The 25,127-nt window shown below is 31.3% G+C and overlaps 1 protein-coding gene and 1 long non-coding RNA gene across 2 annotated transcripts; both read left to right on the top strand.

The window, feature by feature from the left end:
- The first annotated feature begins 7,904 nt into the window (after nucleotides 1-7,904).
- LOC122584742 (G-patch domain-containing protein 1-like) lies at nucleotides 7,905-13,832 on the top strand. Its single transcript, XM_043756796.1, has 10 exons — nucleotides 7,905-8,070; nucleotides 8,194-8,278; nucleotides 9,793-9,869; nucleotides 9,976-10,073; nucleotides 10,161-10,227; nucleotides 10,322-10,427; nucleotides 12,469-12,650; nucleotides 12,908-13,138; nucleotides 13,216-13,329; nucleotides 13,559-13,832. Exons 1-10 carry the CDS (start codon nucleotides 7,993-7,995, stop codon nucleotides 13,616-13,618), a joined length of 1,098 nt encoding a protein of 365 aa, XP_043612731.1. The 5' UTR covers nucleotides 7,905-7,992; the 3' UTR covers nucleotides 13,619-13,832.
- Nucleotides 13,833-19,047: 5,215 nt separating this feature from the next.
- On the top strand, nucleotides 19,048-20,350 carry LOC122588279. The gene is made up of 5 exons (XR_006322160.1): nucleotides 19,048-19,292; nucleotides 19,404-19,482; nucleotides 19,590-19,730; nucleotides 19,840-20,003; nucleotides 20,094-20,350. It is a non-coding gene; the product is annotated as an uncharacterized LOC122588279 (long non-coding RNA).
- Nucleotides 20,351-25,127: the final 4,777 nt, after the last annotated feature.

Consider the following 25,127-nt stretch of genomic DNA (forward strand, 5'->3'; position numbering starts at 1 on the left):
ATTTCATTGATATCATTTTGATAACACCATTTTGGTGCCATGATACTTGTAAATGGTAACACCATTTATTGAAAGTGCCAACCGTTTCGGTTGGGACATTTTTTAAGTAATCCTATTTCCGCTACGTTTTAAACGTCATTTGGCAAAAGTTTTTGAAATCCAGGTTTTTAAAATGACTGGTGTTACATTACATGATTTGGAAAAAAAACAAGTTACTTACATACAATTAATAAATTGAAATACCTTAAACACTATACCATTCATATATAGTTGATTACATTTTGAGACACTTATAATGTTGCCTGTTGTTCCATGCAACATGAAGTAATTGTTAGGGTGGACATAGTTCGATGGTGAGGGAATCGGTGCCGGTCCGGTGCCGGATTGAACATCGCCTTGTCTAACCAGTACCGGTGGGGTGGGGAGGGATTTGGGGAGGGTGGTGCTGGTTTTGATGTCGCTTTTGATGACCGTTGGCTTCTTTTCCAATGTTTTTTTTTCCACTCAAACCAGGATCTATTGACATATATATGTTGCAGGCTTGCTGTAGAAGGCAAAGTCAAAGAGACAAACATGTATTTTTAATTTTAACCCTGAAACTTTTAGCTGTTTATTAGAGTGGTCCAAAGTGTGTGTGTTTTTTTTCTATACATTAAGCTATTATTATTATTATAATTATTTTAATTGGTTTATAAAAATTTTGTAGTTATAAAATTATTTATTGAAAAATTTAGTTTTTATATTAAAACAATTTGTATTTTTTTTAAATGAAATATAAATAAATATAATATAAATTAAATAAAATATAAAAAGGTGAAGAGGGGCGGGGAAGCAATCCGTGTCATTAGGGAGCGGGCGGAGAGGAGGATAAAACACGAGGAGGGGTGGTGAGACACTCCCCCACCCTTACTTGTTACTTTGGGTTTTGGCATTGATCTTATATTTATACTATCTTTTGTTTTTATATTTTATTTTCTTATTCGGAAAAAAAAAAGGTTGTATTGATTTCTTTTTACACAATACTCGTATATGAATACGTAGATCAACACCAAAAAACAACAAATTAGTATAATGAAGCAAAATAAAAACACTAAAGGCGCGTTCTTTTTTTTTTCGGTGCTAAATGTATTAAGCTAGTGCCCCAATGTATAAATTAATAATGTGTGGATAGACAAGAGTCACAAGACAATATGAATCAAAAGAATATCCTAATGATATTAAACAAGTAATGATTTAAGAATTACCAACACAAGTTCTTCGCTTTTTCGGTTAATCTGCTTTTTCGGTTAATCTGAGAGAGATTTCGATTTCCTTTTTTGGCTTTGGTTTTGTTTTGCCGTGTCAAGAGTAAAACCCTAGGTTGGAGGTCTTTCTAGAAGCAACATACTTCTCCCGTACTTCTGGGTAGAGGTAAGATTGTAGAGGTAAGATTGTTTACATAATACCTCTCCCGTACCTCGTTTTTACCGGGATCATATACCATTTTCGTTGTCGTAGTTACAAATTCTTAACTTTTTCGTAAAGAAAAAAGAATCTATACATCCCGTGTGTAAAAGACGTGTCAATCCATTATATTTAGGGTAACAAAAAGAAGAGAAGGAAATGCAGAACTCCAAAGAGTTGTCTTTGATTTGAAATTTGGTTTTCAGTTTACTTGGTTTTTTTATAAATAATTTTCAAGTCAAAATAATATTTCCCTTCAAAATCACATGCCATTGGGAAAAATCAAATTAAATGTAATCATTTTAGAAATAATATCTGGAACATTTGGTCTTGAAATAGCTACCTTAGGGGTGTTTGTAATTGTGATAACAAAACAGGTTTTGCGTTTTAAAAATAAATTATGCGTTTTCAAAACTGCGTTTTGAAAAAGCGGGCAGGTACATGCTACTTCAAAACTGCGTTTTCATAGCAAGATAATCACTTTTTTAGATTATTTGTGTTTTACAAACGTAATAATCAGATAATCACTTCAAAACGTATTTCCAAACACCCTTTTACTTTGATTCGAAACTTATTTATCTTTTGAAATACTAACGATACTTTTGAAAAAATAAGGGAGGATATTAGAGCACAACTGTTGGATAAATATATGATTATCTACTTATCTTATACTTTTGGAGTTTTGGTCTAACTAGTGTACGTGTGTTTGTCAAGGAAGTTTCAGGACTTTTATAATGTGTACTCTTGATTAAGGATGGATTTACAAAATCAAATGTTTAGTGGATATAAATCTGAACTTTAAGCTCCATATAACTCCTTTAATGATAATGATACCCAAATCCTACTCAAAATTTATTAATCGTACAGTTTTTTCTTTCAAAGTTGTTATAGACAGAAATTTTTGACTAAAACCTCCATACTTTGTAGTTAGAGACCATGGTATATATAAAATTCACTTGCAGTACTATAAATATGCCAACACGGTTTAAATGGACTCCATATGTTTGTTAATGTCGGGGGAAAAAACATGGGTCATGGACTACTGACGTGTCTATTCATCATTTCAAAAACCACTTTTCTATATAGCAAAAACAAATATGGTATCATCTTGTCTGGGCGGTGTGGCAGTCAACTTTCGGTTTGTTTCTCTTTTTTACTGTAATTATATATATATAATAATCTGAAATGGGCGGTCATGTGAGGAGAGCTACAGTAGCTAGCTCCTCTCCTCCAACCATGCCTTGCCACATCTGTTTTTAATACTATTTTTTAAATTAAGTCTATATACAAACACATAAGCATCAAATCTGAAAAAATTATAAATTCAAACCTAACCCAACAAATCTGAAAACAAACCACCGGCATGAATCATCGCCGGAAAAAATCACCGGGAACAGCTGCCGCCATGGATCTTCATCTTACAACTTTGGAACAACAACCACCGCGACAAAGAGTAATCTTCATCATTAAACTAAAAGATAATATGTCGAAGATCCCAGCCAGCTAGGTCCACATGTTCATATGGGATGGCAGCGGCGTCTCGGGCCGTCATCCGACGATTCACTTCCTCACCGTCAATGACTCAAACAAATAGCAAATAAGTGAATAACTGTACAAGTATATTATACTCATTTACAAAAACGAATAAATTTTTTTTTTTAGAAAAGAAAGAAACATCTACAAGTATATTATACTCATAAGTTTTTAGAAAAGAAAGACGAAGAAGAAGTTAATGGTGGCATGGTAGGTAGCAGTTGTCGCCAGTGTTGGTTGATGAGTGATAGATTCATTGTAATCAAACAAATTTTCTTACTTAAAAGTTGTCAAAGGAAACTGAAGCTCGATATAAAAACCCTTTTGTTGATGGAAAGAAAATACAAACAATTTTATGGAAAGGGAGAAAAAAAACCCAATAGAACTACAAATGGTTTTTCAAAATAAGTGAATGAGATAAAAAAGCAGCAAGTACCCACAGATTTGCAAAACCATCGGTGGGTTATCTTTTTTTAGGATTTAGCTTAAACACCTCACGCGTGACACAAAAAGGCAGAAACGTTACCTACTCACCTCATTTCGTAAACTGTGCCTTACCATAAACATATGATTCATTATTTTATTTTACAACAGTTTTCTTTTTTAACTTTGTAAAATTAAATAAAATGGGCCTTAAAATTGTGAAAATTTATAATCTTTTAAAATTAAATAAAATGGGTTAGGTGAGCTGATCCTTAGAGCTAATTCAAAATTGGATCGAATGATTATGAATACAATACTTTTATTTTGACATTTTAATCTAGAATGATATCTTAGAATATCATTTATTGAGGATTAAGAATAATACATAAAAATATACTGTTATCAAAAAATATACTTAAAAGCGCTATATTGCTTTATAATAAGTTTATATAGTGATAATGTTTCTTTTGAATTAACTTCAACACTGCACATAGCAGGTGATCACGAGTAGTTATATTAGCATAAATATATTAACTATATCTCATTGTTACGACAAATATAGACTCAAATTTACTGTCCGAAAAGCAAATATATCTAACATATTCAAACTCAACGTAATGCACGTTGAAAGATAAACGATTTTGAGAAACACTAAAAGTACCACCCCGGCCAACGCCGGGGTAAACAAACTAGTTAATAACATAGCTAGTCAATAATCTACCAATCTATATATGTACATCTACCAATATAACAAGATCCTAAATTCTTTTATAGAGAAACAAGAACCTTAAATGAGTTCAAACTTTTATTAATAACCTTTAGATCAAAATAATGATGTTATTTCCAAATTTATTATTGAAAAAACACAACATTAGTCCCTTTTCTTTACCCAATTAACATTTTTTTTTCGAACATTCAGTCGGCATACGACATCGGGGAAATATCACCGTATAATGGTGAAGCCTTGCATGTACCCTAGACAACGAGAAGTTGACCATGGGCAATTACAAATATTCAGAGGGAAAAACCCCAAGGTTTTGTCATCCCTAAAGATCGAACTCAAGACCTTGGGTAAAACCGGGAGTACCTCTGACCAGTTAGACTAACCTTCATTTAATTAACATTTAATAAATACGTAATCCGTAATTATTTATTACATGTAATTGGACAAGTTAAATAAAGTAATCGAAAGTTGCTTAATTGCAAACGTTCAAAACTTCCTTTCTATGTGAATTATATTTTGTCAATTGACTTTACCACTTATAGTATTTAATTTTAGTTTATTAAGTTTATCATATATTGACAAAACATTAGTTTATTTATTTATTTATATATTATTATTATTATACATTAATTTAAAAAAAAAAAACAAAAACAAATAAGGTTATATTTTGTCTAAACATATAAAATAAAAGGACTAATGTTGTGTTTAATTTAAGAGTTGTAATTAAAATTTGATATATTTAATTAAGAGTAAACTACACTTTTCGTCCCTGAAGTTGACACGTTTTTCACTTTTGATCTTTAAACTTTAAAAATTATAATTTTGACCCTAAAGTTGGCCAATTTTTTCAATAATCGTTCTTTGGCCTTACGGCATTAAAAAATGGTCGTTAATGTACGCACGTGCTAGACACGTGAAGGTACCAATGCCATTTCACCTTACACCGAAGGACTAAAAGTGAAAAAATAGCTACCTGAGGGACGAAAAGTGAAAAAATAGCTACTTGTAGGACGAAAAATGAAAAATCATACAAATAAATTTATTCTTCCATTCTTTCTTTTTCGATCAACTTTCTGTTCATCTTTTCTGATGGAATTTTCCGATTACACATTTATTTCCCCTTTACCTTCAAGCCTCTCCAATCACCACCACCTAATAACTACCAACAACAGCTGTCACTACCAGCCACCGCCATCTATAAATGATTCAATAGAATAATAATAGCATAGTACACATGTAAAGAAACACAATTAGATATTTTTCTTTAAGAGTGTTCGGTAATATATTATGCATTATAATTAAGACATTTATTTAATATTGTATGTAATTTTTGAATATAATGATTTAACAAGTTATAAAATATCCCCATCCACCCTAGGGTTAATGTTAGATTTTGATTTTAGTTTGCTTTAACTAATGTTCTTTTTTTAGTATAATATGTAATGGTAAAAACTTTTTCACACAAATATATTTTAAAATTTTTTGCAAAAATAATGGTAAAACTTTTATTGAATAAATATGTATATCATGATTAATCGTGTATCAATTTTAATATGAACACTAAATTTTGAGTGGTAAACTACAATATGTATGTATATAATAAAGCAACGTCATATTCGTAATAAAGTTTATATTATAATGCCTGATGTTATTAAACATTATCTCATATGTCCCAAAGTAAGTGTTCATATTAAAACTAGCTAATTAACCCGGGTTCAACTCGGACCGCTTAATTAAAAAGTTAAAACCAAAAAGTATATAGAAATATGTATGTAATTTGTTGTCGATACATTATAATTTGATATTGAGATAACAAGATACTTGTAAAGATGAACATTAATATATAAAACTTGATTAAGGTGATGAAAAGGTAAAAAAAACTACGATAAATCAATAGTAGATATAGATTTAAAAATAAAGAGTTAACATAAAGTCGATTATTTTTCAAAATAAAAAATGATTATGACATCATATATATTTAAAAAATAGTTTAGAAAAAAATGTTAACATGTCACATATAAACAATTTTGTTTTATTTATATAAGAGATAAGAGATTTACACATTTTAAAATAAATTAAGACACATATGACATTTTAAAGTTACTAAAATTCGATATTTAACTTTGTACAAATAAAAAGACACACATTTTTTTCCCCCAAATTTTGTACACTAAATAAACATATTTTGTTTATATTTAGTTTACATTGTCATTATGTAAACACATAACACATATATTTTACTAACCATCTTGAATAAAAATCATTTTAAAAATAATATTGTTATCAATTTTCAGCAAGTAGTATCTCTAATTAGCTTTACTTTATTATATCATACTAATCGTTTTCAATACAAAACATCTATTCTGAATAATTATAATATTTCAACGTGTCTTTTGAAAAAAAAGTTATATTTATCTCACGTATTACACGGGAAAATAACAGTTGATAACACATGCAAAGATGCGTTTGTTGTTGCATTTTCAAAATAGATTTTACGTATTTTCAAAATTGAGTTTTGAAAAAACATGTACTATGTATTTTTAGTAGATAATCACTTTTTTATTCAAGCATTTTTTCCGATTATCTGTGTTTTACAAACGTAATAACAAAATAATCACTTCGAAATGTGATCCAAAACACCATCCAAACTTGTAATAAATATAAATTAAGTATTTAGGGCTAAAAAATGTAAATTATTGATGAAAAAGAAAAAAGTATAAACTAATAAGACTTAATATTAATATAAAAATATACTTAGATAATTATGATTATTAAGATCTTCAATTTAAAATTAAATTAAATGATGACATAAGCGCAAGGTTGTAAATATCAGTTATCGGTTTATTATCGGCCGACCCCCGATAAGCGATAAATAGGATATATTGGATACCCTAAAATGTAAAGGAATTTATCTAAAATTTATATATATACTAACAAATAAAAAATTTGTAATACAATGCATCAATAATTAGAATATAAAACTATATAAAAGAAAATAATTACAATTAAAGTTTCAAAATTTAAGTATATATAGACTATATTCAAAAGGGAAAACGGTAGTAAAGAAAGTACTTACAACTTACAACTAGAAGTTAAAAGATTATTAAAGATTAACTCAAAAATTAAAGAATTAATTAAAAATTAGCTAGAAAAAATTGAATTAAAGAAAGTAATAAACCCTAATATTTGATAAAAACCCAGATTTTAAAAAGAAAAAAATTGACCAACATTGACCGATAAGTGCCGATATTGATCGATAAGTGCCGAGTTTGACCAAAATTTGACCAAAACGATAAACTGCACGATAAGTCATTTTTCTTATCGGTGAAGGGCCGATAACCAATATATTGCCGATATATCGGACAATAAATCCTATATTTACAACACTGCATAAGCGACAGTCAATTTGATAAAATCGAACGATATGATTAGTCGATAAATTATTAGAGAAATGTATTTTAATATGTTATATTAAAGGATTAATATTAAAATAGTAATAGTTAGTACAGATGCGTTAAATAATGAGTTGATATACTTCTTATTAAAGCTTAATGATTGAACATCAACTTTACATGATGAAGATTTCGAATTCGAGAAATATGAAAGACATTTAATGGAAATTCTCAAATAAACAAGTTTGAGTTCGAGTGTTTGACAAGGTTTTACCCAATTAAATGTGATGCCTCTAAAAATAATAAAAATGAGGTGGTGAAGAATTGAAACGACGTCGTATGAAGTACGTTCCACTTTACCCATATTAAGACTAGAAAAAAATCCACCCCTAAAACCCTTTTCGTTGTTGGCCGTCGTTAGAAGCAAAAAAGAAACTAAAGCAACCATCACTTGACGGCGGAGGAGCAACAGCCGCCATGGCAGCTCCAGAAGCCCCTTTATGCTACGTTGGTGTCGCCAAGAAATCCGCCGCCTTTCGTCTCATGAAACAAATGGTTTGTGTTTTCTTGTTTTCACACCAAAATCTTGAATAATAATCAACAATTATTATTAATTTCAATTATTATGAAAATAAAAAATTGAGATATATATATATATATATATTTGTACTTTTGTAGGGATGGGAAGAAGGCGAAGGACTTGGAAAGGAGAAACAAGGGATCAAAGGTCATGTTAGGGTTAAGAACAAACAAGATACTGTCGGTAATTTTCTATCTTTTTATTATTATTGTTTAAGTTTTAGCTAAACTTTTATTTTATGTTTAATGAATTAATCCGAGATTATCGATTAGTCAGTTCATCGAAAAAGGGTTGTTATGGATGCAAATGAGACAATTGATATGATTGTGAAAGGGTTTTTTTAGCTATAGAATAGGAACAAAAATATAGCTTTGTCCAATCTAGCGACGATCCACTCGAGTTGCAATTTAGGATCTCAAGATTTTTTAATTATGGGATAATGTATACCTAGCAACACATTTTTCGGAAACATTTTAGCTATGGATGTGTCAAAGTGACTTGACACATGTTGTTATGACTATGGTGGGACATAATATGGATGTATAATGACTATTTTAAGCCAAATGTTTTGAGTATAATGGCTATTTTGGAAACATCTTTGTACAAGAACTAGCTAATTCAATGTTACCGGTTAACGTGTAGCTTGTTAGTGCATTGACTACATTGGATCGAAATTTGAACTTTTAGTGACTGCATTGTACCTTTCTGGGATTGTTGCCTACATTGGGACAAAACTATAAGTTTGTTGCTACTCTACAGCTTAAACTATCGTGATTATTCAAGTATTTGATTGGTAGATTCTAAGTTAATGATTGAATTACTAGATGATGTTATATAGCTTGTTTTTGTTTTGTTACATAGCAACTATAGTTATTGGAAATCTGCAAAAGGAAAAACATTTAATATTTGAGTACATGTTTTTTGTAAAGATATATGTGAATACATAATTCCATCAAAAATCTTAGTATTTGAAATTTGCATAGGAATTATCGCATTCTGACAACTTCAGTGAAATGATTTGGAAAGTCGTTTACTTTTTATACCGGAAAGGCACCATATTGGTACCCTTTCCACCAAACAGGCATCATAGTTATTCATTGAACCTTGCACATGTTGTGAATCTAACTCACGATCTGTTTTTCGCCATGTTGACTTTTTTTTACTTTATCACAGGTGACATTTATTAGCATATAGTTGGACTTCTGTGTTTATTTTACTCGCATTATATGTCAAAAGAACGTAGTAAGGACATTTTTAATTTTTTATGATTCTATCAGTTTCCATTTAGTTTTTATATATCGAAGTCAAGATTGAGGGGATTAATAAACTATCTACTAGAATAAATTGAAAGAATTTCCTGCTTGTCACTTTGAGCATCTACTTAAATTTGTGGAACCTCATTTTAGTTGGATGAAAGATGATGAAATGAAAACAAGCACACGGCAATTTAAGTATGGTATTGATAAGCTTTTTATTTTATTCTTTCTTTCTTTTGAGTGGAGGGTGTACAATACAAGCTATAATCATTTGGTGTTCTTATATATATTTGTGATTCTCTTTGAGATGTGTATCAAAATTATCGTTTATGAGATTGAGGGCGTGACAACTACACACTGGTAGCCCTGCTGCTAGCTTAAACTTGGTTCTTCAGTTGAGCACAATTTGAAGTACCTTGTTTACTTGTAACTTAAATGCAGGTATTGGTTTGGATAAGCCGAATGCATGGGCATTTGACACGACACAGTTTGATAGCATTCTTAAAAAACTGAAAGTGGTAAGCTCTTCACTTATGATATCAATCACCTGGAGATGCCTATTGTAAACTATTGCTTTCAGCTTATCACGGCTATTAACAAAATATATCCATCTATGTATTACAGCAATCTGCAGTTGTTGAAAAGGATGATGACCTAGAGATAGATTCACCAAAAAAAGAAGATAGTAAAACAACTGTCAAGTCTACCCGGCCCCAAGGAAGGTCTGTTCTTAGACAAGCTAAATATAATTTACAGTTTGTGATTAAGTTTTACTTTTTAATTGTTGATTTTCCCGGGTGTATTACTAGATACAAGAGAAGAGAGAAAGGGAAGCATGTCCGTGCTTACTCTGCTCAAGATCTTGAAGGAATCCTGGTATGTTTTCTTGCTTTAATACTCTCTCTCTCTCTCTCTCTCACACACACACACACACAACTAAGGACTTGCTTAACATATTGATATTTCGCAGGTCAAGAAGACCGAGGATACCCCAGAACCTGAGCCTGAACCTTTTTGTTATCAGAATGGAGATTTGGAGTTGGTAGAAGCTTCTGAAAACACTGTTAATGAGACGGGTAACTTATAATATTCACGGATTATGATTTTAGTGTTTAAGCTTGAGCATGTTACAGAAAGTACCTGTTTGATTCAATGGAATTTTGGGCACGATATTGAAATATCTGTCTTTTTTAAGGCTAGAAGGGGAAGGGGATACCAGTGAACCAATGAGTTCTACTTTTTTGGTTCAAGTAGCTGTCCTTTTACTCAACTATTACTTCATACTTGAGAGTAGGGCAGTCAATTTCAACCTATTTATATGGAAAAACGTAAATTTGGGCTAAATTTTCTATATCTATATCTATACTATGTTGTAAAACATTTGGCCTTTTACCTTAAAATCTAAAATTTTAGGTGCAACAAGTTGTCTATTTTGCCCACAAAATGGAAACTAATTAAATATAATCATTTCATCCCATTGGTATCATCCTTATTAACATCACCAACAACAAACGTTAAACGAGCAGGCCACCTTCATCTCACCAACTGACTATCCTCGTTGAACAATTTCAAAGTGTTCTACCACCACGCATGGCGTGGACACAATTCTAGTATCTATAATGGGTCACAGAAATAAACTAAAGCCTTTGAACTAAAAGCTAAATAGATTGGTGAAAGTCGCTTAATGTATACTTTTTTGGAATGTTAATCGTTTAATGAAAGGGTGTTCTTTCTAAGTGCTACTGTATCTGTAATTAATTGTAATCCTTTTAGTCAGATAATTACCTAAGTTTTTGTTTGGTCGAAGAAAAGTTACTTGGTTGACCTGACTTGGCCCATATTGACATGTACATAAACGTTAACCGTTACCCTGTTTCTAGTTTCTACCCCTTTGACGCCTGACTCATACATCTTTCCAACTACAGCTGATTACAATTAGCATATTTTCTGTTATGGCAGATTTCTTGTTGGTCATTTTATATGTGCTTGGTCATTCATGAAACATCATCAAAGTGGTTTTTGTTGCTGATTATTTTTGTAATAGTCATTCATAGCCTATTTTTAGTCTCACCTTCCAAAGTAGATGCAACAATTGATTGAAGATGTAATTTGATGACATTTCCCGGTTTTTAACCAAATAATTAAAAACACTTTTAATCATGGAGGAAACTCATAGTCTAAATTCAGTTATCAATGATTTCTATCTAACTACCATCAGTATGGGTCAAAAAAGAACTGGTATTTCGGTGTTTCGTTCAAGGACCGGTATACGAAATTTCGGTATTTCGGATGGTATTTCGGTGGTATTCCGGTAATTAATATTATTAATATTATATTATATATAATTATATATATATAGATGTATATACATAAATAATAAGAAAAAGATGAAACCGGGAAGTGCTGAAGCACTGAAACAGAAAACAAATTGCTGTAAACACAACAGATTGCTGAAAAACAGAAAACATATTCAGATTGCTGAAAACAGAATTCAAATTACTGAAATACATACTTCAGAAAGCAGAAAACAGAATACAGAATTCTGAAAACAGAAAACTGAAAATAGATTTCTGAAAGCAGAAAACAGAAAACTGAAAACAGAATTCTGAAAGCAGAAAATAGAATGTCAATGTCTACATGAAACGAAAAAGCAGAATCATGAATGCTTGAAGCCCCGGCGGTTGTCAGTCACTCACTCACTCTGTTGCTTGATTGTAAAATTTGATCTGGCTTTTTTTTGTTAAGAGATTAGGTTTAGGTTGTTTTATTTGGGTGGGTTTCTTTACTCACGTGTTTAATTGGTAATGGGCCATAAAAAAGAAAAAAAGAACCTGAATGTTATTAAATTAGGCCCAAAAAAAAAAGGTAAAACCACCGAAAATACCAAAATAGAAAAGGTCAAATTTCGGTCAATACCACCGGTTTTCCCAGAAACGAAAACGAACCGGTATATGAAACCGAAATTGTGTCAACCATCCGAAATCTGGTATACCACCGGTATACCACCGAAATTGATAACATAGATATAGAGTATTGTGTTAATTATTGGACATCACAAATTCGAGTCTGTTGCATACTGTTGTGGAACTAAAACTGCGCCTTAACTTTGTTTAACAGCTAAAGATGCAGAAGGTATCTCCCCAGATTGGTGGGGTAACAAATACGGATTTATTTCCGGGGGTTTTCTAGGTGCTCAATCCAGAAGAAGGAAGTCTAGTGTGACAAGAGATACTCAAGATCCTCATAAGAGGACTGCATTTCACGAGGATGATCAAGAGAACCTTTATAATCTCGTGCAAGTATGTACTTCAGCTATAACTTTTTCTGTTACAAATTTATACCTTGTCTGTGATGAAACATTGTTTGCGGTTCAACCCAAACTGACTCGGTTTGGACTGTTGTGGCCCATAAAAAAGATTACTTGCTCAATGCAATCCTATTTTGACCTTTATCCGACTTGGTCGACACGTCTATCTTGTCACACCTAGTTTTTTAGTGAAAGCAGGGGATGGCTGTTTGTAGAATTGATACTGTGTACTCGTGAATTTTATCGCAGGACAAGGCAACTTCTGGGAAACAAGGACTCGGGATCAAGGGGCAACCAAGGAAAGTAGCGGGTGTCCGTTTTCAAGGGAAAAGAACGTCTTTTAGCGATGACGAGGAAGGATCCGAGGATGAAGATTGTCATCTTTCAGCAAAAAGGAAATTTGATGACATATCTGAAACACAAAAGGAAGTTGAATCAAAACCGAAACTAAAGAAGTTGTGCAAAAAGCTTCTTTCTCAGGCATGTGATTTTTTTTGGTAAAGATAATCGCTTGTTTAAATTTTCTCATTTGTGCTAATGATCATATTATTTTGCAGGTACCTGATAAATCATTGAAACTTAAACAACTAAAAGGTCTTGTTGATGAACATTGCTCCATTCTATCCGACTTCTCTTCAAAAAAGGATGCTCTTGCATTCTTGCGAAAGAAGGTAAGACCTTAATGGTCACTGATCGCCCATAAACATTTTTTTGTCGTTTTTATATCTAAAATGTTTGTGTTCCGCTTCTTAGAACGAAATTTTGGTAGTCCATGCTGTCTAGGACTTTCTATGCTCTTAGATGTTAAAAGACTTTTTTTTGTTAGGATGGAATTAGTATTTCTTTTTGTTTTATGTAAGTTCCAAAGTGAAGTTTGTTGATTATTTTTGGTTGTTGCAGCTTGAAGGCAGCGAAACATTTACTGTAGAAGGAAAGAAAGTCTGTCTCTCAAATAAATGATGGACCAAAATTTTGCTCCAAATCAATTTGTAGAGTCTGCTTGTATGAACATGCATTGTTTCTAATTATGTAGTCGAATTTATTATAAAGGTGCAACTTTTTGTAGCTATGGTTGTCAATTACTTTTAAAAATTTCATTTATATTCCATGTTGTAGCTGTCACATATGGTTCAAAAACACTGTCGATTGATCTGATACACAATACTTGTCAAAACCATTGAGGCTTGATAGACTCTGCTAGTTACGCGTCATTGAATTCTGATTATGATTAAATAATGGATCTGGACAACTATTTGCTATGTTTCTGTTTTCTTGGCGCTACAAACCGTTACCACTTACCCGTAGCTCTTCTGTACAGGTTAATCTGTTAAAATAATTTCTTACCTGTGTCTAATCTTTCTTTCTAATTCTTGATATGGGCATATAGTTTGAGAATCCACAGTGACATTCTCAAACCCACACTCCAACCATTTGGGATACTTTCGGGGTTAATGCGAGGAAATCTCATCTGAAAGCAGGTGGCCTGATGAGTGCATATAGTAGATAATGTAATAGTGATACAAATGTTTGGGTGTCTTGAAATCGCACTGAAGAAACTTTTGGCAGGTTGCAAATCCTTTTGGCTTTAGTTGCATGAAAGATTTTTCAGGTATAATATGCAAATCCTCTTTACTTATTTCTACAACCACTTGAAGTTCACAGAAAAGTTGATTAAAGCTGTAATGCATGGCTCCATGTTCGACAGAAAACATGAAGTATTACCATATCTGTATGCTTCTAGTCCCATTCCTATATTTCCATACTTGACAGTGCAAAGAATAGCAGTCAAGAGTCAAAACACCAAAGTATGTGAAAGGGGAAAAAACATAGGTTCCTTTACATACCAGTCAACCAACCCCGAAAATCAAATTTCAGGAAAGGCTCGACTCATACAGTGAAGCAGTGATTGAAAGTCTACCTTGTAGCAAGATCAAATTATCGTTTTGCAGTAATAAGACTGGATAGAATTTGATTAAAACATTTCATCCTCAGCCAACTGCTGAGGTTCACTTCAGTAATACAACCTACATTAGCAAAATCCTTTATGGATGGTCAAACTCACCCAAAGACATACTGAACTTGGGTAGGCAGAAGATCCGCACTCAGTGCAGTCAACAGTCTCTTTTTCCAGGGGCTCCTGGACACAGTTCAGCCGTGAACAACCATAAACATATAGAAGTAGGGAAATTGGATATAGGAACTTGTTCTTGTTATTGAATATAAATTCAGCCTAATCCCATTTGTTGAAATCATTAAATTTGTATGCTGAAATCTCCAGACTCTAGTTTATATAACGTAGAACATAACAAGGACTGAAGGACACTATCGATACAATGGTGTAGCATTTCTATGGAAACAGTTCAATTCGAGATGTGTTTTGGTCAAAGGAATAAGCTAAAAACTTTTCAAGTAAAACTGAAACAGATCAAATTGGTTGAATAGGTCAAAGTAAACGGAAATGGTACTCAAATACTTGAAATGTTATATTTAGTTTAATTAGTTTATTCGAAAGGGCGTTTTTGGAAAATATACATGTCATCAAAAAACATACTCGTATTACACTTGTCAGCTCCTATGCTAGTAGAACATAACTTCGTCTTACAAATATTTTTCAACGATGAAACATTAATTTCTACAAAACTTGCAACAAATATTTTAAAAATCGATGACCACATATTATCAAATCTGGTTACATCTCATCAATCGTTTATAGGTGTTAAAAAGGGGGTGTACTATTATAAATTTTATTGGCTTAAAATAAATCTCAATCTATCTATAACTAAGAGAGGATAGTCCAAATCCTATGTGGCTATCCTCTTATCATGACAACTAAGGATTTTTCATACGTGTCATTTTTTTATATATTTTCAATTATCTTTCTCAATTTATATTCAACTCATATCCTAGTCATCATTAATAAAACTCATATCCTAATCATCATTAATAAGATCTAAAATATACTTTGTTACTTAGAAGATATAGATACTTAAAAATACCATACAAGTAAATCTAGATATGTATATAGATATATTGCAAAGGTTAATCGTCAACTTTTAAAAAAAATTAATACATTAAATATGTTTTAAAATTAATATAAGTTAAATTTGGATATAGATTGCAAAACGCTGTCATAATATTTTTTTCAGATATATGTTTCAAAATTAATTTAGTCATGATCTTTTAAAATATTCTATATTTTAATTATGTTTCAAAATTAATATAGTTAAGTTTTTGATATAGATAGCAAAAATGTTTAGTCATAATATTTTAAAATATTTAAATTTCTATGTTTTGAAACTAATGTTAGTTAAGTTTCTGAAAGTGTTAATGTTAATGAAAATATTATTTTGATCGTATGAACTTTAGAAAAACTTATTTTACCTTATTTTTTGAGTTAATTTTGTTTCGGTAATATTGAACTCACAAAGTTAAAACTTTTGTCATCTATATAAAAAGTTATTATTAATTTCCATATAAAAATATTTCCTTAATTATCTACCAATATATATATAACAAAGTTCTAAATTCAATCTTAAACAAACAAGAACTCTTGGATGAGCTTTAACTTTGATTTAAAACCACTAGATCAAATTAAATTATTTCATCTTTATTAAATGACAATATTAATACTTTCACATTATATGATTAGTCAAAACATACTCGTTACACATATATTTTAATAATAACTAATACATTTATTATTCAATTATTTGATTTAATCCGATTAATATTGTTTGTTTTTGGAATTAACGTAGGCCGAGAAACATAACTTTTTAATTTGAATGTGGCATTCCTTTGACATTACATATACATACTTATTTGTTTATTCTTTTAATAATTAAATATATTGTTACCAAATCATATCGTTACCAAATTGACATCTTACTTTTATTAAAGATGATTATAGGTGTGTTATATAAACGACATGTTTATTTTTATAATATAAATATTTAGCCAGGTAAAAATTAAACCACTAAAAAAATGAAGTTACATTAGTGGTCATTTGGATTCTGGTTAACAGTGACTACACAGTTGAAAAATGGATACATCATCTATTAGAGGTCTTGCTAAGTAAGGTTTTGGTTTCTAATTTGGATGTCTTTCATTCATCCGGAATGTCTGCATTGTCATTGTACTTGTGCTTTAACATTTTGCTCGAACAACTTAGTTATACACTAAAATTACTAAGCAACTTAATTATCAATCTATATATCGCATGTTGTGTTGATTTAAGTTAAAATTATGCATAATATTATTGTAATTTTCATACAATTATTTTTCTAATATATAACTTTGATAACTTACTACAGACTCTATATTCGTTTCTTAGTCCAAAACATTGATTTAATAAAGGCGTTATATGATAAAAGTCTTATACCAAAATCTTTATAACCAAATTTTATTCATTATGTGATAAAAATCCTATACAAAAATATATAATATGTATTACATTAAAAGGGAAAATATTATTGTAAAAATAAAAATGATGTAAAATATAAAAAATTTTAGTTTTCAAAATTATATCATTAAAAACATTAATTATTAATATCTACAAACTTAAATAAGTAAATAATAATAATTTACTAAAATAAATTAAATTTAAAAAAGTTAAATATGATATATAACATCATCATTTGATCTAATGACTCTAATTAAAAGTTGAACTTCATCTAAGGGTTCATACTTCTCCAATTATGAATTAAGGTTTCTCTTTTATATATTCGGAAATTATATGTATTCATTTTTTGTAAATCACTTGTGAATGTCGAGAGGTCTAGCATACGTTATCTTAACCAGATTTTGATATGTTTATTGTTGTTGAGAGCCCCCTCGCCTCAAAAAAAGTTAGAGGTTTATTTCGATATGTTATTTGTTTCTTTCACATGGCCCAATGATAGAAATGTTTAGTTAATTATATAATAATATTTTCTATAATCTATAACACCTTTGATCTTTCTTGCACATAAATATGTAACAATGATCATATATTTCTGTTAGTGTGCGTATTTTTACTATAAACACTTATTTTGGGATGAATTGGGTAATATTAAGTGACCCCGGCTATCGTAATGTAAATATTAACGTAAGTGTTATTTTGTTTATCAAATAGATTTTAAAAGGAGTAGTTTAAAGTTAGTAATTTGATATTTGTTGTATAAAATTAATATGTTTTATTTATTATCAATACACGGGTTAATATATATGTTTTCTGATAGTTATATTATTACATTAGATAAATATGTTTTTATCAGTATATATTTTTTCATTGTCACTATACAAAATTATAACTAATATATATTCTGCGAACCATATATAATAGAAACTATTGTTGAATATTTATATCATTTTTATCGACAGATAATATACAGCTTTTAAATGTCAATTTTGGACTCAACAACATTGCCTCATAAAATGTTCAATTCCGTTTTTTTTCAGTTTATTTAAAACAGAGGGTGGTCGAATACCAGATACTAAAGGGAGGTGAGCAATTTAAATTTACACCATTATACAAAAAAAAAAAAAATAACATACATATATTATTACTAAACATCTTCGGTAAAAAAAAAACTTCCAAAATAATAATATTATTATATTCCAACATGTTTTATTTATAACCGTTATATTATTATAAATATATCGCGTATCACACGGGAAAATAATCTAGTTATATTAATATTTTAGCTAATGATTATCATAACTAAATTTTTTTTACCCGTACGGGTTTAATTATAAAAATAACATTAAAAAAATCTATATAAATATTAAAACAATAGGAATCTTAGCTTTTTAAAACCCTTTTTAATTTAAAACTATTTTTAAAATTTGCCACATAAGATTTTATCATATGTGTCATCTCTATAATTTTCCACAATATTTATTTATTTATCCAATAAAAAATATTAAATATATATTGGTATGTAAAAAATAAAATTATGAAATTAATAAAATTGATTTTGTTTCCTAAAAACCAACATTAGTTTCATATATAGATTACATAATTGTGTCGACACATCACACCATTGTGATACTTTTTTTTAAAAGTTGGTTTTTGATTTCATCTTCAAATTCTTTTCGACTTTTAATATGAAAAGTAATTGGGTTGTTAAATTTTATGTGCTTTATACATCATTATATTTTTCAAAAAATTTATATGCTTTAATGTATTATTATATATTAGTTCATGTTTATTTTTATTCGCATATCGTGCGGGTAAAAAACCTAGTTATGTATTAGTAACAAAGTTGAGTCGGCGAAACCCTCTTTAATATAGTTTGACTAATTGACTTTACATGTCAGCGTTTTACTAACGCAAATGCGTGAAACCGACATCCAAAACCTATATATAAAATCCAATGTTTCGCATCAAAAACTCGCCTTAGCCCCTATCAGAAAATCAAAACCCTAACTCTCCGCAAAACCGTCATTCGTTTGATGAAAACTTATAATAGTATTGTCATGAATGGTTCTTTAATTTGATTTCTGCTTGGTCCGGTTAACTTTTTCGATGCTGATTTCGATTTCGATTGCGATGTCGATGATTTGAACAAGAAACTGGGAGGGTTTTACGTCAACAGCCAACATTCTTTCTTTTTCTATATATTTCATTAAAAATATACGTATATATCTATTTCAGGTTCTTCTTCTACTACTTTCTTTTTTTGTTATTCTATCAAATTTTATTTACTTCTTGGCCTAATCTAATAGTTATGTTACTGACTTACTGGTAATCTAATTTGCCTTATAGGTCCGTTAATATAGGCTGCCTGGAGTTCAATATTTTGGTAGTATCTTGTTATCATTAACGAGGGAATTTATGATGTCAGGTTCAATATTTTGTATTCTGGGGTTCTTTTGGTCTATTTTATTATTTCAATGCCTGATTGGTTTTCACTGTCTTTTGTCGCTTGTTTGCCTTTTGTCACGTTATCAGTTATCACCTTGTGCTTTTCAAATTAGGAGATGCGGGGTAGCGTGCTTTATACTCACGTCGTCATGCGGGTAGTTTCATCGTCTATAGTTCTTGAGCCTCTGCTTTGTCATTTTCATCTACCTTGATCTTTTGTGTGCTTTTGTATGTTCGGATCTCTCAAATCTGTTTCTCTTTTACTTGGAGTAGGGGTTTGTGTGCTTTTTCTGTTGAAGTATTGAGGTCCGGTTATCTGTTTTTTAATATCTTTCAGGCTTACAAGTTTGAGAATTTGAACAACGTGTTTCTCGGTGCTTCTTGATTTTATTCCTGGTCTTTTGCTTGCATGAGTTTTGTTCCCATCGTAGGTCAATTTTGAGTTTATGATAGACACTTACGGTAGTAAGCTACATATTGTGACTCCAGATTCTTCAGATTGTAAGTGTCGTGAAATCCCTGACTGTCAAATTCTTTTTTGTTTTTCTTTCTTCGAATCATCTTTGTAGATTGTTTATTGTGTGATTTTAGGTTCTGTTGGCTGTTATTAAAAGAGGTGGACATTGGATCATAGTTGCACAACAACTGGATGGTTATTTTTGATATATTGCTATCATCAAGTCATAAGATATATGATGTCAGGTTCTCAGGTTTAATAATTTGTATTTCTGACTTTTATTGTTTTTCTGGGGTTATTTTATGTTTTCGGTGTCTTACACTTTTACTTAATTACCAAATACATTGTTAAACTGTGTATGAAGAATAAATTGTCCTCCCCTATATGTCAATATGGTAAGTGTCTCATATCCTCCATAGCTAAAAAACTACCTACGAGGGAAGAATTTAAGACCTACATGTCTCTCTTGCTAAAAGGAAAAGCATTGTGGAATCCCTATTCAAATGGAATTTGGGCAATGGTGGGCTCAACCTCTGATGTCTTGGTTTACATGACTTTACAGACTCGACTCAAACCCCTCTTGTTCTGTTACCAATCGCTTATCAATATAGAATGAGCCCCTGCTTCCTAAATGGGCATGGAACAAACTCTTAGGGTCTGTTTGGTTCAATGATCTTAATGAAATATGACGGAAAGGAATTTGGGATTTCTTATGTTAACCTAAATTATGTAGCATCGATACGGCAAAGAGGTACGGGGACGATACGGGAACGCCGAACGACAAAACTCAAAATCCAAGATATGAGAAAAGTCAAAGATTATTGACAAAAGCATCACCACCCACATCCCACATCCTTACATCATCATTCGGATTCCTTGACAAAAGTTGGAGATTATCGTGGATGTATACTTTGGTTCGGTGTGAGGCATCATGCTGAGAGACATTTAGCCAATATAGCCTGCCCAAGTATTAAGCACGACTTGTAGTCAACATGTTTCTCCAAAGTGATTGAATAAATGTATAAGTACTCCAATTACACTCTATACAAGAAAATCTAGGTTGTTAAGTAATCTAAAACCAAGTATGGAGAAAAGGAGTTTAAGCACCAAAGTCAACCCACTAATTCTTGGGTTCCATCCGTAGCCATCTTCTAAATGCTTACTAAATCCTCAAAAGGACCGTTCTTCATTGAAAACATTGCATGTATAATCATGTACTTTCTTATTCTCATAATCATTAGGAAACAACTTTCGAAAACATTTCATCCTTTTTGTGAAATTTATCTATCTCTATGTGGATCATTTCTTGTAAAATTCTCGAATAACCATGCATCACTATATTATCTACAGCATCTCAAAGTATAAACATAAGTATATTATATAAATCAAGCGCATAGTATAAAATCATATACCTTGGATTTAAAGAGTGAGCTAAACAGTTTAATGGAGTGTTATTCTTCGCCCATCGAGCCTCTAACCATGCACACATCATACGAAGTGTAAACATGGTTTGTTGGTGTCACAAACTCTAATCATCTCATATATAGGTCTAGTAAAACTAAGAATATATGATACTTTTTCCGACCATTCATCATTAACAATCTTGTCTTTAACAAAGTTTGCTTTCACAATGCCATCGTCCATATACGAAGATCATTCTTCGCTTATGACCATAGCTTGAAGACCCCTTTTGATAAGTTTCAATCTCTTAAGCATCACAATGATGCATGCAAAGCGAGCATCAGCAACCGAAAGCAGTCTAAGAGGAGTAAACTTGGTGAAAATCGAGAGTCTCATGTTATGGTTCATGATAAAATGTTTTATTGCGAGCGCATCTCCGTATACCTCTTTAATCCATTTGCACTCATTAAATGCCAATTAATTTGTTTCCATATTCTTTGGTGAACAAATGTTCTTCAAAGCAAGATTAGGCGTATGGATAACACATAGTGTGTAATAGATGTGAGGAAACTGGCTCTCCATAATCTCTTTAGTCGTCTTACAATTTGCTGCATTCAGTATTGATTTGCACCACATTTTGATGACCAATTTTATTGATGACTTCTTTCATCAAATTAACAATAAAAAATATATCTTTTACTTCCCTAAAACAATTACCATTACCTGAGGTAGCCATGAAATTGATTAGCATCTTTTGTGTAGGACCATTACAACCATCACACACAATAGTGCACCTTTTTCTTTCCATGTAGACCTAAGTGGTTCGAATAGCCTGTGAACATTATCTCTTTGTTTTTGTAGTAACGTTGTTCTGATTTTATTATAACAAGGAGAATACATAACCATCAATTTTGTTGTTAGCAGCAAACTGAAAATCTCTGAGATGGTGTGGATTTCTTGCAAGATTGAAAGGTAAACCTCCCGTATAAAACATTCTTACTATTTCTTGATCTAGTTGGTCCCTAATTTCAACACTAAAAGCTCTTTCAATTGGTGTTGAAATACCTTTTCTTTTCTTAAATTCAACACAAGCTTCACATGGCAACTCGACTTCTTTCGTTTTTGATTTTTCTTCTCTTCGTACGCATCTTCTAACCGTTTCATCTCAATTTTGTCATCCGCTTTTGCTTTCTTGCATATAGAAATTAAAAATTCTTTGTTTTTCTCCCGAAACCTATATAAACAAATGTCTACATGTGAATCTAATGCGTAATAGGTCATGAAGAAACTACTAAAACACTACAAATGATTATGTTTTATACGGAGCAAAAAACCGTTGAATATGATCTTTGTATGGCTTCACAACAAAGGTTGCATTGAAATTTCCAAGTACCTTTAGATGCACCTTGCTTTTCGATTTTAGTCATATAGTACTACATTTGAGGTTCTTCTACTGATGTAGTCGATGATCTTATACTCGTGCTGCTTGAAGCCTCTAAGTCATTATGGATGCCTGATGGACCGTTGGTGAATGGTTGGTGAATGGTGATCGGTTTATATGAATACTATAATGTATAATGAGTTTTTAAGAATGTCGATGATGATTGATGCGTGATTGCCTGATGGACTGCTTGTGAATGGTGATTGGTTTATATGAATATGTATAATGGGTTTTGGAGGATAAGACACATTAAGTAGGTTTTGGAATTGGAAAGCTCATAATAAAACCTAAATTTAATTCGAAACGTTTAGGAAACTTCTTGGAAACGTCCTCCAATGTTAGCAAAACGGATAAGAAACGTTTCCACACATACCCAATGCGTTTCCGTCCCTTAGTGTCCCTGAAAAGGGTACTTCACTTTTAGAGTCGTCCCCGTGCTTCATAGGCTGGTGTTGGATTTGAGAAAAGAAAAGGTCTTTCAACACTTATTGAAAGAGCTTTTGATGTTGAAATTAGGGACCAATTGGATCAAGAAATAGCAAGGATATTTTATATCGGAGGTTTACCGTTTAATCTTGCAAGAGATTCATACTACTATGTCATGGCTTTTCAGCTTGCTGCTAACAACAAAATTAATGGTTTTGTACCTCATGGTCATAATAAGGTTAGAAAACATTACCACAAAATGAAAAAGATAATGTTTACGGGCTATTGGAACCACTTAGGTCTACATGGATTAAAAAAGGTGTAATTGTTGTGAGTGATGTTTGTAGTGATCCTACAAGAAGCCTCTAATCAATTTCATGGCTACCTCAGGTAATGGTCATTTGTTTCTAAAGGTAGTGAATTGTTTTGGGGAAGTAAAGATAGATTATTTATTACTAATTTGATGTTAGAAGTCATAAATGGAATTGGTCATCAAAATGTTGTGCAAATCATTACTGACAATGCAACAAATTGTAAGGCGATTGGAGAGATTATAGAGAGTCAGTTTCTTCACATCTATTGGACACAGTTTGTTGTTCGTACGCTTTATCTTGCTTTGAAGAACATTTGTTCACCAAAGAATGTGGAAACAAATTAATTGGCATATGATGAGTGCAAATGGATAAAAGAAGTTTACGGAGATATGCTTGTAATAAAACATTTCATCATGAACCATAACACGAGACTTTTGATTTTTTCCAACTTTACTCACTTTAGACTGATTTTGGTTGTTGATGCTGACTTTGCCTCTTGTGATGCTTAAGAGATTGAAACTTATCAGAAAGAGTCCCCAAGCTATGGTCATTAGCGAAGAATGGTCTTCTTAGACAAGATAACATTGTGAAAGCAAACTTTGTTAAAGACTTAATACTGGACGATGAATGGTGGAAAAAGTATCATAAATTCTTAGTTTCACTTGACCTATATATGAGATGATTAGAGATTGTGACACCGACAACCCATGTTACACGGTGTATGTCGGATTCGATGATTGATAAAGTGTAGATTGAGATCTACGAGAAAGAAAAACGTCCCGCATATCAATCAAATCATTTTAATGATTTTGTGCATGGTATTTTAGAGGCTTGATAGGCAAAGAATAACACTCCCCTACATTGTTTAGTTCACTCTTTAAATCCAAGGTATATGATTTTAAACTATATGCTTGATTTCTATTATATACTTATGTTTTGACTTTTGAATGTTGTAGATATATTATAATAATGCATGGTTACTTGAGGATTTTACAAAAAGTGCTCCACATAGCGATGAAATTTCACAAGAAGGGATGAAATATTTTTGACGGTTGTTTCCTAATGATGATGAGCATAACAGAGTCCTTGATGAGTATGCAATGTTTTCAATGAAGAGTACATCCTTTTAAGGATTTAACAAGGGCACTATGGAACCTAAGAATTGGTGGGTTAACTTTGGTGTTCAAACTCCTTTTGTCCAAACTTTGGCTTTTAGACTACTCAGACAACCTAGTTGATCTTGTGCTTAGTGTAATTGGAGTACTTATGCATTTACTCACTCGCTTAGGAGGAACAAGTTGACTACAATTGCTAAAGACTTGATTTACATCCACAAGATCACAATAATCTCTCACTTTTGTCAAGGAATCCGAAGGATGATGTAAACCTTTTTGTCAGGCCAGGTCTTTGTCTTCCGTACCTGGGATCATTGATTGGCAAGCTATTTGTTACAACTCGATTTTGTTATTCGTTTTATGTATTATCTAAATTCAAATTTTATCTAGTTATGTTGGTGTAGTTCAATATTCAAATGCCTAATAGCTTTTCCCTATCATTTTTGGTTTTATGATAGTGACCAGCTTGGC

The sequence above is a fragment of the Erigeron canadensis genome, chromosome 1 (genome assembly GCF_010389155.1).
Source record: "Erigeron canadensis isolate Cc75 chromosome 1, C_canadensis_v1, whole genome shotgun sequence".
In the NCBI taxonomy this organism is placed as follows: domain Eukaryota; kingdom Viridiplantae; phylum Streptophyta; class Magnoliopsida; order Asterales; family Asteraceae; genus Erigeron; species Erigeron canadensis.